Source organism: Gobio gobio (assembly GCF_949357685.1).
Source record: "Gobio gobio genome assembly, contig: scaffold_121, whole genome shotgun sequence".
NCBI classification, from domain to species: domain Eukaryota; kingdom Metazoa; phylum Chordata; class Actinopteri; order Cypriniformes; family Gobionidae; genus Gobio; species Gobio gobio.
In genome coordinates, this window is record NW_027645596.1 from 68,353 (window position 1) to 84,975 (window position 16,623).

The following is a 16,623-nucleotide window of genomic DNA, read 5'->3' on the forward strand; positions in this document are numbered from 1 at the left end:
GTTGGCGTTCAATGCCACTATCAAAGGTAAGTGACCTCTGTGACTTTCACTGCTTGTGCAACTGGGAGACCATTTAATGGGTACTTTCATGAACCACAGGCTACACAATGTAAGCAGTGATGCCTTGAGGCCAACATGGGTCCCTTATGCCTCAACCAAGGTTGGTGAAGAAGTCTTGATGTTCTCCCTGAAGCTCATGCTGGGTAAGTGCACTTTCTTTGGACCTTCGACCTTGCAAATGTGGCTCTTCCTAGGGTGTTCCTTCTCTTTTGTAGACGATTGGTCCTACCAGAGGCCTTCATACTCCTATTTCCTGGGTGGCGTTATTAACATCGAGGCATCTGTGAAGCAGTACAATCATGTGCCTCTGCGTGTGTTTGTGGACAGCTGTGTGGCCACTCAGGTGCCTGACGTGAACTCCCTTCCGAGATATTCCTTCATTGAGAATCATGGGTAAGGTCATGGCTCTTGATGCTATAGGACTGTTTTGTTTGCTCTTTTTAAACATTCATGAGTTGCTCTTTGTGGTGACTTTGTCGTCAGGTGCTTTGTGGATGCCAAGGCTACAGCTTCCAGCTCCCGCTTCATGCCTCGGTCCCAGGTTGACAAGATCCAGTTCCAGCTGGAGGCATTCATGTTCCAGGAGAGCACCAGTCCTTCTGTATGTACCACGAGTTAATTCGACTTCTCTTCCCATCTGCTTTGGTTTTCTGACTTGTCTGTCATCCCTTGTAGATCTACATAACATGTGTTCTGAAGGCAACTATTGCTTCTGCACCCAGTGACGCTCAGCGCAAATCCTGTTCCTTTGCCAATGGGTACGTTGCACTTATTCTTTTTTTAAAAAGCTGACTTTGCTCATGTTGAAAGTGCTTTGTCTTGTTGCAGGTGGTTTGCTGCTGATGGAAATGACCAAGTTTGTGGTTGCTGTGACTCAACATGTGGTCCTGATGGTGGAATTGCTGCTTCTCCCTATGGAGGTCGGTAGCTCTTGCTTTAAGGTTGCTTTTGATGTTTTAAGTGCTCCTAACTTTGCTCTTTTTCTTCTCTCTAGGTGTTCAGTGGGAAGGCAAGGCCACACTTGGTCCTGTAATTGTTCAAGGGCAAAAGAAAGTTTCTCAATAAAACTGACATCAATCCTTGCTTGTATCTGACTTGTCACTTTGCTTTTGACCTGGAAAGAGTGCCTTATTCTGCAAATGTGGTGGAACTGACTGTACCTTTGCAAGTCCCATTTAGTCTGAAACCCTATGGCTGCATGCTATGTGACTTGCAGAGGTACAGAAGTTATTATTTTTCTCCGTCTGGAATTTAAACGCGGGGCTAGTTGTAACAGGTTAACTTTCCACACATGCCGGGATGATGAAACCTAATGTATTTACTAGTTGCCATATCAACATTATTTAGAGAAACTGCACCAATTAATAATTCTTTGGACGCTCTCACTGAACATTTAACATAACAGACGTACATTTCTTAAGTTTATTGAAAATAAGACCAAGTTGAGAGTTCTTTTAATGCTGCTCTAACCAGCAGAAGACACTAGACGGGTTTAAATCCCAGTTGCACAGGTGGGGCATGTTGTAACTGTTACAATGTGCCCCTATTAGAACTATGCTATTCTATTGAGGAAAGAATGACAGTCAATGTTCAGAAGAAATTAGTATATTTTTAATGATGCCATTATTTTATTTGAAAGTTAATTTGTATTTTGTCTTGTTGTTTTATTTGATTGTATCTGATAACATCAAGCTGTCATGTTAATGTGCCCCACCTATGGGGCAGGTTGTCATATTTCACTTTCTTTCGGGGTAAATCGAAAGCATACACCGTATTAATGATTAGCAATCAAGGTTTACTGAGTTTTACACGATTCTTTTGTAGTGTGGTTTTTGGTGAAGTTTATTCAAATAAATATGGTCACCTGTGTAGCTACATTCTTCTCTCACTGCTGTTTCCTGATGGTTTATAGAACAATTACTCCGAGTCGCCCTCTGTCGTTTCACAGAATAGTACAACGGCGAGTGCGTCAAGTATAAACGCCTCGTCCGTTTGGGGATTGACAAAGTGTGTGCGTGTTGGTTGAAAACCTTTGCTAGGGGAAAGAATTGTGTTTTGGTGCATTTTGAATGTGAAATGATCTGCTGTGCCGAGCTGAAAGTTTGTTAGGAGAACTGTGTGAAGAGTTTTGAAAAAGTGACCTAAGTATTGAGAAATGGGTCCTAGCAATTGTATATAAAAAAAAAACACTGTAAATGGCAAGAGGCATCCTGCACAGGCAAAGCAACAAATTCATATTATTCAACATATCCTAGCTTTTTACAGAAAATATTCAGATGTAACCCCCTTTGTAATAATTAACATTTTCATAAGTAACTGATTACAGTTACATTTATTTTGTAATTAAAGTATATATGAGTAGACTGGTCCCCTCTGTCTAAGGAGTCGAGGGTCTGTCCACATAAACCTCTCTTGTCCACTTGTGGAACACTTCAAACTGGCGACAGGGATTGCCCCGAGGGGAAGTGCTTAGGGAGGTTTGTGAGTGTGTTGCTAAATTTGGAACTACAGACTACTCTTACTATTTCTGCCATATAAAGATATTGTAAAAGTAGTAATGCTAGTCTACAAGCAAAGCGGAATGCACCAAACATCTACCCAAAGTACTTTGGGCAAGCTCCAGTAGCAAACCTGAGCATGAACCTTTTTATTTGTCTTCAATATGACAAATCTGACTAATTGGAGTCAATATAGGCCTACATCACATGCGTATCATTTTGATGAGAATTTTCTGGTAGCATAAGCTCCCATTTGGGCAAGTCTGGAGAATCATGACTGTTCATGAAGAGGGAGGGATTATCGTTAATTAGCCAAAATCTGTAGAATACAAAAAGACCAAAGGGCATCATCTCAACAGTGTGACTAGCTGTTGAACAATGGCAGGAAGCTGGTGTGCTGTTCAATCGCTGGCACTTTGTGTGTGGTTTTGTGCTTTTTGTCATGCTGTTCCACAGTGGAGTAATTTGCCCCAGTTTCCTCAGCAGGTTCAACAACAAGCTAGTCAACAGTTTCCTCAGAAGGTTCAACAACAAGCTAGTCAACAGTTTCCTCAGAAGGTTCAACAGTTTCCTCTGAAGGTTCAACAACAAGCTAGTCAACAGTTTCCTCTGAAGGTTCAACAGCTAGCTAGTCAACAGTTTCCTCTGAAGGTTCAACAACAAGCTAGTCAACAGTTTCCTCTGAAGGTTCAACAGCTAGCTAGTCAACAGTTTCCTCAGAAGGTTCAACAACAAGCTAGTCAACAGTTTCCTCAGAAGGTTCAACAACAAGCTAGTCAACAGTTTCCTCAGAAGGTTCAACAACAAGCTAGTCAACAGTTTCCTCAGAAGGTTCAACAACAAGCTAGTCAACAGTTTCCTCAGAAGGTTCAACAACAAGCTAGTCAACAGTTTCCTCAGCAGGTTCAACAACAAGCTAGTCAACAGTTTCCTCAGCAGGTTCAACAACAAGCTAGTCAACAGTTTCCTCAGCAGGTTCAACAACAAGCTAGTCAACAGTTTCCTCAGCAGGTTCAACAACAAGCTAGTCAACAGTTTCATCAGCAGGTTCAGTCTAAGCAGCCAGTGGCGCAGGCAGAGCCCCTTGACAAATGTGCTGTAGCTGATTATGAGCAGATCCAATGTGGCCCACCTGGTATCAGTGGTGCTGAGTGTGAAGCTATCAACTGCTGCTTTAACGGACAGCAGTGTTTCTATGGGAAGGCAGGTAAGAGTGAGTCAATGCAAAGGTGTTCATGTTAAACCACTCCTCAGTAATAACCTGCTCTTGTACCTTGTTCCAGTGACTGTCCAGTGTATAAGAGATGGTCAGTTTGTGGTAGTGGTGGCAAGAGATGTTACACTACCTCGCTTGAGCCTGGATTCAGTCCGTCTCCTGGGTGGAAACGACCCACCTTGCAGTCCTGTGGGATCCACACCTTCCTTTGCTATATACCAGTTCCCTGTCACTGCATGTGGCACAAGCATGATGGTGAGTAGCTGCTTGTGGTTCTGCTCTGCATGGCTTGGAATGGCCTGGATGCCAACAGTTACTATTTGCAGGAGGACGGTGGATATGTGGTGTATGAAAACCGAATGACCTCCTCGTATGAAGTGGGTGTCGGACCACTTGGTTCCATCACAAGGGACAGCCATTTTGAGTAGGCATTTTATTTTATTTAGAAAAAATATGAATCCTTGACAAAGGCTACAAGCTCACTATTTGTTGTCTAGGCTTCTCTTCCAGTGTAGGTACTCTGCTACTTCTGTGGAAGCTCTGGTTGTGGAGGTCAACACTGTTCCTGCACCTCCACCAGTAGCGGCTTCTGGACCCCTCAGGGTGGAGCTTAGACTGGCAAATGGTCAATGTGTCACCAAAGGCTGTGCAGAAGGTAAGTGTCTGTCCAAGTATGCATAAGTATTTTCTAAAACTCCAGGTTGCAGCAGTTTCTGGTTAAACGCTGGTTTTCTTCCTCAGGGGATGAGGCATACACGTCCTACTACGGTGATGCTGATTATCCCGTCACAAAAGTCCTGCGGGAGCCTGTGTATGTTGAGGTGCGCATTTTGGAGAGGACCGACCCCAACATTGTCCTAATGCTGGGACGTTGCTGGGCGACATCAACCCCCAGTCCACTCAGTCTACCCCAGTGGGACCTTCTGGTCGATGGGTGAGTAAGGCCAGTCTTTATCCATCTAGTGTGCTGTAAGGCACTTCTGACTGCCTCTTTACCTTTCAGATGCCCTTACCAGGATGACCGTTACCTGACCTCATTGGTTCCGGTGGCTGGATCTTCTGGTCTTCAGTTCCCAACCCACTACAAGCGCTTTGTTGTGAAGATGTTCACATTTGTGGATCCAGCATCACTGGCTCCTCTACAGGAAACCGTATGCTCTGCAGCCTTACCTGAATCCTTAATATTAGGTGTTGTTTTTCTTTCCGTGGCTTATCCCTTTCCCCCCTCTGTTAGATCTTCATCCACTGTAGTACAGCAGTGTGCCATCCCTCTTCTGGCTCCTGTGAGCAAAGCTGCACTAGGAAAAGTGAGTGCTTGTTGTAAACTGACTTCAGGAACCATGAGAATTTGGTTTTTAAATGCCTCACGATTCTACCACTTCTTTTCCAGGAAGAGATGCTAACGTCAAGACCATCTCTAGTGGGCAAACTGTGGTGTCTAGTGGAGAAGTTAACCTGGTCATGTGACTTTAGTAGTTTTAATAAACTTCTTAACTCAACTGTCTCTTTGGTATTGATCTTTCATGACTGTTCTCAGTTTGATTTATTGGGCTACACTACTAAACCAGAGTTCCCTTTTTTTGCTTCAAGGTTATGCTTGACTTGAACTAAACAAGCCAAGTTTCTGCCCAAACCTGACCTATTTGCCAAGTTCCAGTTGCTAACCTGGGTCCCTGTTCTTAATGGAATCTGTTTTGGTCTCTACTTGTGGCTTTATGGCTGGACTAACATAACTGCTTGTACTGATATTCAAGCATGCCAAGTCCCTCTGTTTTTTGCTAATGCTATTTGAAAGCCCCCCGAAGTCATGCAAGTACAGCATTGCATCTGCAATGAAATCAGTATCAACCTGCATTGTCCTTTTTAATCCCAAATTGTGACCAGCCTTTTTTCTTTAGGCTAGCCCCAATGTTTATTGAAAAGTAGACTGGTGCTTTAATAAAAGCTGGTTTAGTCCCTTAACTGGTGTATCACACCTGAGTTGCTGTCTGAGGGCCTGTTTACACCTGGTACTAAAGCGTTTATCAGTCCAATCACAAGTGGACTATGCTAAATACAGGTGTAAATGCGGTCTAAAATGTTTTAAACTTTTTTGACTTTTAACCTTCACTCATGAAAGGGGTCTTTATAAACCGTTTCCAGAGTGTGACATTAACTGGTCTAAACCATGTCGCTTCTGTAGATTTGGACAAAATAAGCTACTTTGTTTAACTGTCTGTGCTTGTTGTTGCTGCACCATTAAAAACAGAACGTGGAAGGCAATTTGACTAGTATCCATGCTGTCAAGGAAATGCATCCCATTTGAATTATATTTAACTGGTTTGAAGAGCTAACTGTTGGTGTATTAGGTTTGTGAAATACACATTTCAAAATGGGGTCTACTATTATATTTGTCCATTTTAGTGTCCCATCATTAACTTAAGTCTTAGTCCTGTTAACTCTTCTTGCTCTTTGTATCACACATTTTTCCTAGAGACATTTTGGTGGAAAATTTGACAAAACGTAGGTCTGTGGCCAGTTGCATAAACTGCTGATGTTCAAGAATAAGAAGCTGAGGGCAAGTGGACAAAAATGAATGACTGTGTTTCAATTCACTTTTTCATGCCCTTCCCTCACTATCTTCCCTCTGTGTCGTTGATTTTGTAGCAGGAGATTTTTTGTAGGTATTGGGCTGTGTACCGAATTTCATACCTGTACGTGAAACGTAGCGGGAGGGGCACTTCGTTGAAATGTTGTAGGTGGCGCTATCGAGCCATTTTGCCATGCCTAATTCTGAAACTCATATGTAGATGTCTTCAGGCCAGGACTCTTATCAAACATCTGAAGTTTGGGGCAGATCGGACATTGTATGCCCGACTTACAACAGCTTCCTGTGTCATGGCGAACCATCGAACTTTGTGAGGCCGCCACTGACACGACCTTCAGGGAAAACATCACCAAGGCCTTTAGATTAGACTGTGCAAATATGACGTATCTTGATCTGATTAAATCTCTAGGAGAATCTCTGCAGAGAATCCAGTAGATGGCGATGACACTTTGCAAAGAAACACTACGTGCCTATAGACTAAACACGCAATATGCATGCGCATGATGTCACAGTTTTCACAAATTCATGTTTTTGTAGTTTACATGGAGACAATAATGGTCTCATTTTCAAAAACTTTGAAACCCTGTTTTTAAAAGTTTGCATTTTTAAGGCCCACAAAGCACTGTTGTTGTGTAAATGAACACAATGCATTTAAAGTTTCATTTGAAAATGGTGTCATGTAAATGTCCCCCTCAATTTGTCAGATAAGAGAGACATACAAATTGTGCAGAGCTGTGGGTCCCAGAGATGCATATAAACTCTACAGGTCCAGAGGAGAATCAAAGGCAATCAATTCAACTAAAAGGGGATGAGCCACCTTCATTCAAAGCTGTACAAAATGGCAAAGCCAAGCACTGGTGTGTGTTGTGGCATTTGTGTCAAAGTTTGCTAGGATGGAGCTTCTGAGAGGTGTGTTAGTGGTGGTTGTGATTGTTGTGTTTGATCTGCCTGATGCGTGGGGAAGTTTGATGCACAGTCAAAGTCCAAGAAGCATGGTGCAAAAATCAGATCCAGATTTCAGAAGTCCTGCCTTTTCTGCTCCAGAGCTCTGGAATCCTTTGCAAGCGGCTTCTCCATTTCAGAGTCCTTTGGGTCCTGCCTCCAGAGGCCTTGCACAGGAGCCTTTTGGCCTTCAGGAGAAGCAGCTGTTGCAGGGTCCAGTGAAGCCTTTGGATTGGAGGTATCCGGTCGTTCCCGAGGTGCAGAGCGAGTTGGCGGTGGACTTCCAGTTGAGGCAACCCGTGACTCCCAGCAGCGTAGCGGTTCAATGCGGAGAGAACCGGGTTCTTGTAGAAGTCCAGCAGGACTTGTTTAGCAATGGTCAGTTGATCCAGCCAACTGGTCTGTCTTTAGGTGGATGTCCTGTTGCTGGTCAGGACTCTGAGTCTAGGGTGCTCATCTTTGAGTATGAATTACAGGACTGCAACAGCGTGCAGATGGTAAGAACTCCTAAATCTTAATCGGTTGTTTGTTCAAATTGAGGATATCCAAAGTCCTCTTCAAGGACCGTCAGTTCACACTGCTGTTGTATGTTGTATTTGCAATGCCAGGGCAGCTGGCATAAACATTTCTTAAGGCCCGTTCATACCAATGCATGTTTTAAGCTCTGCAGTTGTTTTCTCCTGCTTGAAGTGTTTGTCCACCGTATTGCACAATGCACTTTCTCTCATTCATAATAATGATTACACCTTCATGAGGAACTGTCTTGTTTTAACTACAATCTCTTACAGATGAATGAGGATGAGCTTGTCTACACCTTCTCTCTTACCTACACCCCTGAGGCTCTTGCAGGTACTCCGATTACCCGGGCCGATGGTGCAATTGTTGGCGTTCAATGCCACTATCAAAGGTAAGTGACCTCTGTGACTTTCACTGCTTGTGCAACTGGGAGACCATTTAATGGGTACTTTCATGAACCACAGGCTACACAATGTAAGCAGTGATGCCTTGAGGCCAACATGGGTCCCTTATGCCTCAACCAAGGTTGGTGAAGAAGTCTTGATGTTCTCCCTGAAGCTCATGCTGGGTAAGTGCACTTTCTTTGGACCTTCGACCTTGCAAATGTGGCTCTTCCTAGGGTGTTCCTTCTCTTTTGTAGACGATTGGTCCTACCAGAGGCCTTCATACTCCTATTTCCTGGGTGGCGTTATTAACATCGAGGCATCTGTGAAGCAGTACAATCATGTGCCTCTGCGTGTGTTTGTGGACAGCTGTGTGGCCACTCAGGTGCCTGACGTGAACTCCCTTCCGAGATATTCCTTCATTGAGAATCATGGGTAAGGTCATGGCTCTTGATGCTATAGGACTGTTTTGTTTGCTCTTTTTAAACATTCATGAGTTGCTCTTTGTGGTGACTTTGTCGTCAGGTGCTTTGTGGATGCCAAGGCTACAGCTTCCAGCTCCCGCTTCATGCCTCGGTCCCAGGTTGACAAGATCCAGTTCCAGCTGGAGGCATTCATGTTCCAGGAGAGCACCAGTCCTTCTGTATGTACCACAAGAGTTAATTCGACTTCTCTTCCCATCTGCTTTGGTTTTCTGACTTGTCTGTCATCCCTTGTAGATCTACATAACATGTGTTCTGAAGGCAACTATTGCTTCTGCACCCAGTGACGCTCAGCGCAAATCCTGTTCCTTTGCCAATGGGTACGTTGCACTTATTCTTTTTTTAAAAAGCTGACTTTGCTCATGTTGAAAGTGCTTTGTCTTGTTGCAGGTGGTTTGCTGCTGATGGAAATGACCAAGTTTGTGGTTGCTGTGACTCAACATGTGGTCCTGATGGTGGAATTGCTGCTTCTCCCTATGGAGGTCGGTAGCTCTTGCTTTAAGGTTGCTTTTGATGTTTTAAGTGCTCCTAACTTTGCTCTTTTTCTTCTCTCTAGGTGTTCAGTGGGAAGGCAAGGCCACACTTGGTCCTGTAATTGTTCAAGGGCAAAAGAAAGTTTCTCAATAAAACTGACATCAATCCTTGCTTGTATCTGACTTGTCACTTTGCTTTTGACCTGGAAAGAGTGCCTTATTCTGCAAATGTGGTGGAACTGACTGTACCTTTGCAAGTCCCATTTAGTCTGAAACCCTATGGCTGCATGCTATGTGACTTGCAGAGGTACAGAAGTTATTATTTTTCTCCGTCTGGAATTTAAACGCGGGGCTAGTTGTAACAGGTTAACTTTCCACACATGCCGGGATGATGAAACCTAATGTATTTACTAGTTGCCATATCAACATTATTTAGAGAAACTGCACCAATTAATAATTCTTTGGACGCTCTCACTGAACATTTAACATAACAGACGTACATTTCTTAAGTTTATTGAAAATAAGACCAAGTTGAGAGTTCTTTTAATGCTGCTCTAACCAGCAGAAGACACTAGACGGGTTTAAATCCCAGTTGCACAGGTGGGGCATGTTGTAACTGTTACAATGTGCCCCTATTAGAACTATGCTATTCTATTGAGGAAAGAATGACAGTCAATGTTCAGAAGAAATTAGTATATTTTTAATGATGCCATTATTTTATTTGAAAGTTAATTTGTATTTTGTCTTGTTGTTTTATTTGATTGTATCTGATAACATCAAGCTGTCATGTTAATGTGCCCCACCTATGGGGCAGGTTGTCATATTTCACTTTCTTTCGGGGTAAATCGAAAGCATACACCGTATTAATGATTAGCAATCAAGGTTTACTGAGTTTTACACGATTCTTTTGTAGTGTGGTTTTTGGTGAAGTTTATTCAAATAAATATGGTCACCTGTGTAGCTACATTCTTCTCTCACTGCTGTTTCCTGATGGTTTATAGAACAATTACTCCGAGTCGCCCTCTGTCGTTTCACAGAATAGTACAACGGCGAGTGCGTCAAGTATAAACGCCTCGTCCGTTTGGGGATTGACAAAGTGTGTGCGTGTTGGTTGAAAACCTTTGCTAGGGGAAAGAATTGTGTTTTGGTAGTTTTAGTGCATTTTGAATGTGAAATGATCTGCTGTGCCGAGCTGAAAGTTTGTTAGGAGAACTGTGTGAAGAGTTTTGAAAAAGTGACCTAAGTATTGAGAAATGGGTCCTAGCAATTGTATATAAAAAAAAAACACTGTAAATGGCAAGAGGCATCCTGCACAGGCAAAGCAACAAATTCATATTATTCAACATATCCTAGCTTTTTACAGAAAATATTCAGATGTAACCCCCTTTGTAATAATTAACATTTTCATAAGTAACTGATTACAGTTACATTTATTTTGTAATTAAAGTATATATGAGTAGACTGGTCCCCTCTGTCTAAGGAGTCGAGGGTCTGTCCACATAAACCTCTCTTGTCCACTTGTGGAACACTTCAAACTGGCGACAGGGATTGCCCCGAGGGGAAGTGCTTAGGGAGGTTTGTGAGTGTGTTGCTAAATTTGGAACTACAGACTACTCTTACTATTTCTGCCATATAAAGATATTGTAAAAGTAGTAATGCTAGTCTACAAGCAAAGCGGAATGCACCAAACATCTACCCAAAGTACTTTGGGCAAGCTCCAGTAGCAAACCTGAGCATGAACCTTTTTATTTGTCTTCAATATGACAAATCTGACTAATTGGAGTCAATATAGGCCTACATCACATGCGTATCATTTTGATGAGAATTTTCTGGTAGCATAAGCTCCCATTTGGGCAAGTCTGGAGAATCATGACTGTTCATGAAGAGGGAGGGATTATCGTTAATTAGCCAAAATCTGTAGAATACAAAAAGACCAAAGGGCATCATCTCAACAGTGTGACTAGCTGTTGAACAATGGCAGGAAGCTGGTGTGCTGTTCAATCGCTGGCACTTTGTGTGTGGTTTTGTGCTTTTTGTCATGCTGTTCCACAGTGGAGTAATTTGCCCCAGTTTCCTCAGCAGGTTCAACAACAAGCTAGTCAACAGTTTCCTCAGAAGGTTCAACAACAAGCTAGTCAACAGTTTCCTCAGAAGGTTCAACAGTTTCCTCTGAAGGTTCAACAACAAGCTAGTCAACAGTTTCCTCTGAAGGTTCAACAGCTAGCTAGTCAACAGTTTCCTCTGAAGGTTCAACAACAAGCTAGTCAACAGTTTCCTCTGAAGGTTCAACAGCTAGCTAGTCAACAGTTTCCTCAGAAGGTTCAACAACAAGCTAGTCAACAGTTTCCTCAGAAGGTTCAACAACAAGCTAGTCAACAGTTTCCTCAGAAGGTTCAACAACAAGCTAGTCAACAGTTTCCTCAGAAGGTTCAACAACAAGCTAGTCAACAGTTTCCTCAGCAGGTTCAACAACAAGCTAGTCAACAGTTTCCTCAGCAGGTTCAACAACAAGCTAGTCAACAGTTTCCTCAGCAGGTTCAACAACAAGCTAGTCAACAGTTTCCTCAGCAGGTTCAACAACAAGCTAGTCAACAGTTTCATCAGCAGGTTCAGTCTAAGCAGCCAGTGGCGCAGGCAGAGCCCCTTGACAAATGTGCTGTAGCTGATTATGAGCAGATCCAATGTGGCCCACCTGGTATCAGTGGTGCTGAGTGTGAAGCTATCAACTGCTGCTTTAACGGACAGCAGTGTTTCTATGGGAAGGCAGGTAAGAGTGAGTCAATGCAAAGGTGTTCATGTTAAACCACTCCTCAGTAATAACCTGCTCTTGTACCTTGTTCCAGTGACTGTCCAGTGTATAAGAGATGGTCAGTTTGTGGTAGTGGTGGCAAGAGATGTTACACTACCTCGCTTGAGCCTGGATTCAGTCCGTCTCCTGGGTGGAAACGACCCACCTTGCAGTCCTGTGGGATCCACACCTTCCTTTGCTATATACCAGTTCCCTGTCACTGCATGTGGCACAAGCATGATGGTGAGTAGCTGCTTGTGGTTCTGTTCTGCATGGCTTGGAATGGCCTGGATGCCAACAGTTACTATTTGCAGGAGGACGGTGGATATGTGGTGTATGAAAACCGAATGACCTCCTCGTATGAAGTGGGTGTCGGACCACTTGGTTCCATCACAAGGGACAGCCATTTTGAGTAGGCATTTTATTTTATTTAGAAAAAATATGAATCCTTGACAAAGGCTACAAGCTCACTATTTGTTGTCTAGGCTTCTCTTCCAGTGTAGGTACTCTGCTACTTCTGTGGAAGCTCTGGTTGTGGAGGTCAACACTGTTCCTGCACCTCCACCAGTAGCGGCTTCTGGACCCCTCAGGGTGGAGCTTAGACTGGCAAATGGTCAATGTGTCACCAAAGGCTGTGCAGAAGGTAAGTGTCTGTCCAAGTATGCATAAGTATTTTCTAAAACTCCAGGTTGCAGCAGTTTCTGGTTAAACGCTGGTTTTCTTCCTCAGGGGATGAGGCATACACGTCCTACTACGGTGATGCTGATTATCCCGTCACAAAAGTCCTGCGGGAGCCTGTGTATGTTGAGGTGCGCATTTTGGAGAGGACCGACCCCAACATTGTCCTAATGCTGGGACGTTGCTGGGCGACATCAACCCCCAGTCCACTCAGTCTACCCCAGTGGGACCTTCTGGTCGATGGGTGAGTAAGGCCAGTCTTTATCCATCTAGTGTGCTGTAAGGCACTTCTGACTGCCTCTTTACCTTTCAGATGCCCTTACCAGGATGACCGTTACCTGACCTCATTGGTTCCGGTGGCTGGATCTTCTGGTCTTCAGTTCCCAACCCACTACAAGCGCTTTGTTGTGAAGATGTTCACATTTGTGGATCCAGCATCACTGGCTCCTCTACAGGAAACCGTATGCTCTGCAGCCTTACCTGAATCCTTAATATTAGGTGTTGTTTTTCTTTCCGTGGCTTATCCCTTTCCCCCCTCTGTTAGATCTTCATCCACTGTAGTACAGCAGTGTGCCATCCCTCTTCTGGCTCCTGTGAGCAAAGCTGCACTAGGAAAAGTGAGTGCTTGTTGTAAACTGACTTCAGGAACCATGAGAATTTGGTTTTTAAATGCCTCACGATTCTACCACTTCTTTTCCAGGAAGAGATGCTAACGTCAAGACCATCTCTAGTGGGCAAACTGTGGTGTCTAGTGGAGAAGTTAACCTGGTCATGTGACTTTAGTAGTTTTAATAAACTTCTTAACTCAACTGTCTCTTTGGTATTGATCTTTCATGACTGTTCTCAGTTTGATTTATTGGGCTACACTACTAAACCAGAGTTCCCTTTTTTTGCTTCAAGGTTATGCTTGACTTGAACTAAACAAGCCAAGTTTCTGCCCAAACCTGACCTATTTGCCAAGTTCCAGTTGCTAACCTGGGTCCCTGTTCTTAATGGAATCTGTTTTGGTCTCTACTTGTGGCTTTATGGCTGGACTAACATAACTGCTTGTACTGATATTCAAGCATGCCAAGTCCCTCTGTTTTTTGCTAATGCTATTTGAAAGCCCCCCGAAGTCATGCAAGTACAGCATTGCATCTGCAATGAAATCAGTATCAACCTGCATTGTCCTTTTTAATCCCAAATTGTGACCAGCCTTTTTTCTTTAGGCTAGCCCCAATGTTTATTGAAAAGTAGACTGGTGCTTTAATAAAAGCTGGTTTAGTCCCTTAACTGGTGTATCACACCTGAGTTGCTGTCTGAGGGCCTGTTTACACCTGGTACTAAAGCGTTTATCAGTCCAATCACAAGTGGACTATGCTAAATACAGGTGTAAATGCGGTCTAAAATGTTTTAAACTTTTTTGACTTTTAACCTTCACTCATGAAAGGGGTCTTTATAAACCGTTTCCAGAGTGTGACATTAACTGGTCTAAACCATGTCGCTTCTGTAGATTTGGACAAAATAAGCTACTTTGTTTAACTGTCTGTGCTTGTTGTTGCTGCACCATTAAAAACAGAACGTGGAAGGCAATTTGACTAGTATCCATGCTGTCAAGGAAATGCATCCCATTTGAATTATATTTAACTGGTTTGAAGAGCTAACTGTTGGTGTATTAGGTTTGTGAAATACACATTTCAAAATGGGGTCTACTATTATATTTGTCCATTTTAGTGTCCCATCATTAACTTAAGTCTTAGTCCTGTTAACTCTTCTTGCTCTTTGTATCACACATTTTTCCTAGAGACATTTTGGTGGAAAATTTGACAAAACGTAGGTCTGTGGCCAGTTGCATAAACTGCTGATGTTCAAGAATAAGAAGCTGAGGGCAAGTGGACAAAAATGAATGACTGTGTTTCAATTCACTTTTTCATGCCCTTCCCTCACTATCTTCCCTCTGTGTCGTTGATTTTGTAGCAGGAGATTTTTTGTAGGTATTGGGCTGTGTACCGAATTTCATACCTGTACGTGAAACGTAGCGGGAGGGGCACTTCGTTGAAATGTTGTAGGTGGCGCTATCGAGCCATTTTGCCATGCCTAATTCTGAAACTCATATGTAGATGTCTTCAGGCCAGGACTCTTATCAAACATCTGAAGTTTGGGGCAGATCGGACATTGTATGCCCGACTTACAACAGCTTCCTGTGTCATGGCGAACCATCGAACTTTGTGAGGCCGCCACTGACACGACCTTCAGGGAAAACATCACCAAGGCCTTTAGATTAGACTGTGCAAATATGACGTATCTTGATCTGATTAAATCTCTAGGAGAATCTCTGCAGAGAATCCAGTAGATGGCGATGACACTTTGCAAAGAAACACTACGTGCCTATAGACTAAACACGCAATATGCATGCGCATGATGTCACAGTTTTCACAAATTCATGTTTTTGTAGTTTACATGGAGACAATAATGGTCTCATTTTCAAAAACTTTGAAACCCTGTTTTTAAAAGTTTGCATTTTTAAGGCCCACAAAGCACTGTTGTTGTGTAAATGAACACAATGCATTTAAAGTTTCATTTGAAAATGGTGTCATGTAAATGTCCCCCTCAATTTGTCAGATAAGAGAGACATACAAATTGTGCAGAGCTGTGGGTCCCAGAGATGCATATAAACTCTACAGGTCCAGAGGAGAATCAAAGGCAATCAATTCAACTAAAAGGGGATGAGCCACCTTCATTCAAAGCTGTACAAAATGGCAAAGCCAAGCACTGGTGTGTGTTGTGGCATTTGTGTCAAAGTTTGCTAGGATGGAGCTTCTGAGAGGTGTGTTAGTGGTGGTTGTGATTGTTGTGTTTGATCTGCCTGATGCGTGGGGAAGTTTGATGCACAGTCAAAGTCCAAGAAGCATGGTGCAAAAATCAGATCCAGATTTCAGAAGTCCTGCCTTTTCTGCTCCAGAGCTCTGGAATCCTTTGCAAGCGGCTTCTCCATTTCAGAGTCCTTTGGGTCCTGCCTCCAGAGGCCTTGCACAGGAGCCTTTTGGCCTTCAGGAGAAGCAGCTGTTGCAGGGTCCAGTGAAGCCTTTGGATTGGAGGTATCCGGTCGTTCCCGAGGTGCAGAGCGAGTTGGCGGTGGACTTCCAGTTGAGGCAACCCGTGACTCCCAGCAGCGTAGCGGTTCAATGCGGAGAGAACCGGGTTCTTGTAGAAGTCCAGCAGGACTTGTTTAGCAATGGTCAGTTGATCCAGCCAACTGGTCTGTCTTTAGGTGGATGTCCTGTTGCTGGTCAGGACTCTGAGTCTAGGGTGCTCATCTTTGAGTATGAATTACAGGACTGCAACAGCGTGCAGATGGTAAGAACTCCTAAATCTTAATCGGTTGTTTGTTCAAATTGAGGATATCCAAAGTCCTCTTCAAGGACCGTCAGTTCACACTGCTGTTGTATGTTGTATTTGCAATGCCAGGGCAGCTGGCATAAACATTTCTTAAGGCCCGTTCATACCAATGCATGTTTTAAGCTCTGCAGTTGTTTTCTCCTGCTTGAAGTGTTTGTCCACCGTATTGCACAATGCACTTTCTCTCATTCATAATAATGATTACACCTTCATGAGGAACTGTCTTGTTTTAACTACAATCTCTTACAGATGAATGAGGATGAGCTTGTCTACACCTTCTCTCTTACCTACACCCCTGAGGCTCTTGCAGGTACTCCGATTACCCGGGCCGATGGTGCAATTGTTGGCGTTCAATGCCACTATCAAAGGTAAGTGACCTCTGTGACTTTCACTGCTTGTGCAACTGGGAGACCATTTAATGGGTACTTTCATGAACCACAGGCTACACAATGTAAGCAGTGATGCCTTGAGGCCAACATGGGTCCCTTATGCCTCAACCAAGGTTGGTGAAGAAGTCTTGATGTTCTCCCTGAAGCTCATGCTGGGTAAGTGCACTTTCTTTGGACCTTCGACCTTGCAAATGTGGCTCTTCCTAGGGTGTTCCTTCTCTTTTGTAGACGAT

General features: G+C 43.4%; 1 protein-coding gene across 1 annotated transcript in view; it reads left to right on the forward strand.

The window, feature by feature from the left end:
- The window catches only part of LOC307122483 (uncharacterized protein), a gene marked incomplete at both ends in the record, with an annotated part of 98,713 nt that overhangs the window by 12,285 nt on the left and 69,805 nt on the right, over nt 1-16,623 (forward strand). Inside the window, 14 exons of the mRNA XM_079846462.1 lie at nt 3,583-3,765; nt 3,842-4,029; nt 4,101-4,198; nt 4,272-4,429; nt 4,516-4,708; nt 4,778-4,925; nt 5,009-5,081; nt 11,742-11,924; nt 12,001-12,188; nt 12,260-12,357; nt 12,431-12,588; nt 12,675-12,867; nt 12,937-13,084; nt 13,168-13,240. Of these exons, the coding sequence (XP_079702588.1) occupies nt 3,583-3,765; nt 3,842-4,029; nt 4,101-4,198; nt 4,272-4,429; nt 4,516-4,708; nt 4,778-4,925; nt 5,009-5,081; nt 11,742-11,924; nt 12,001-12,188; nt 12,260-12,357; nt 12,431-12,588; nt 12,675-12,867; nt 12,937-13,084; nt 13,168-13,240 (2,082 nt within the window). The remainder of the gene's footprint in view (nt 1-3,582; nt 3,766-3,841; nt 4,030-4,100; nt 4,199-4,271; nt 4,430-4,515; nt 4,709-4,777; nt 4,926-5,008; nt 5,082-11,741; nt 11,925-12,000; nt 12,189-12,259; nt 12,358-12,430; nt 12,589-12,674; nt 12,868-12,936; nt 13,085-13,167; nt 13,241-16,623) is intronic.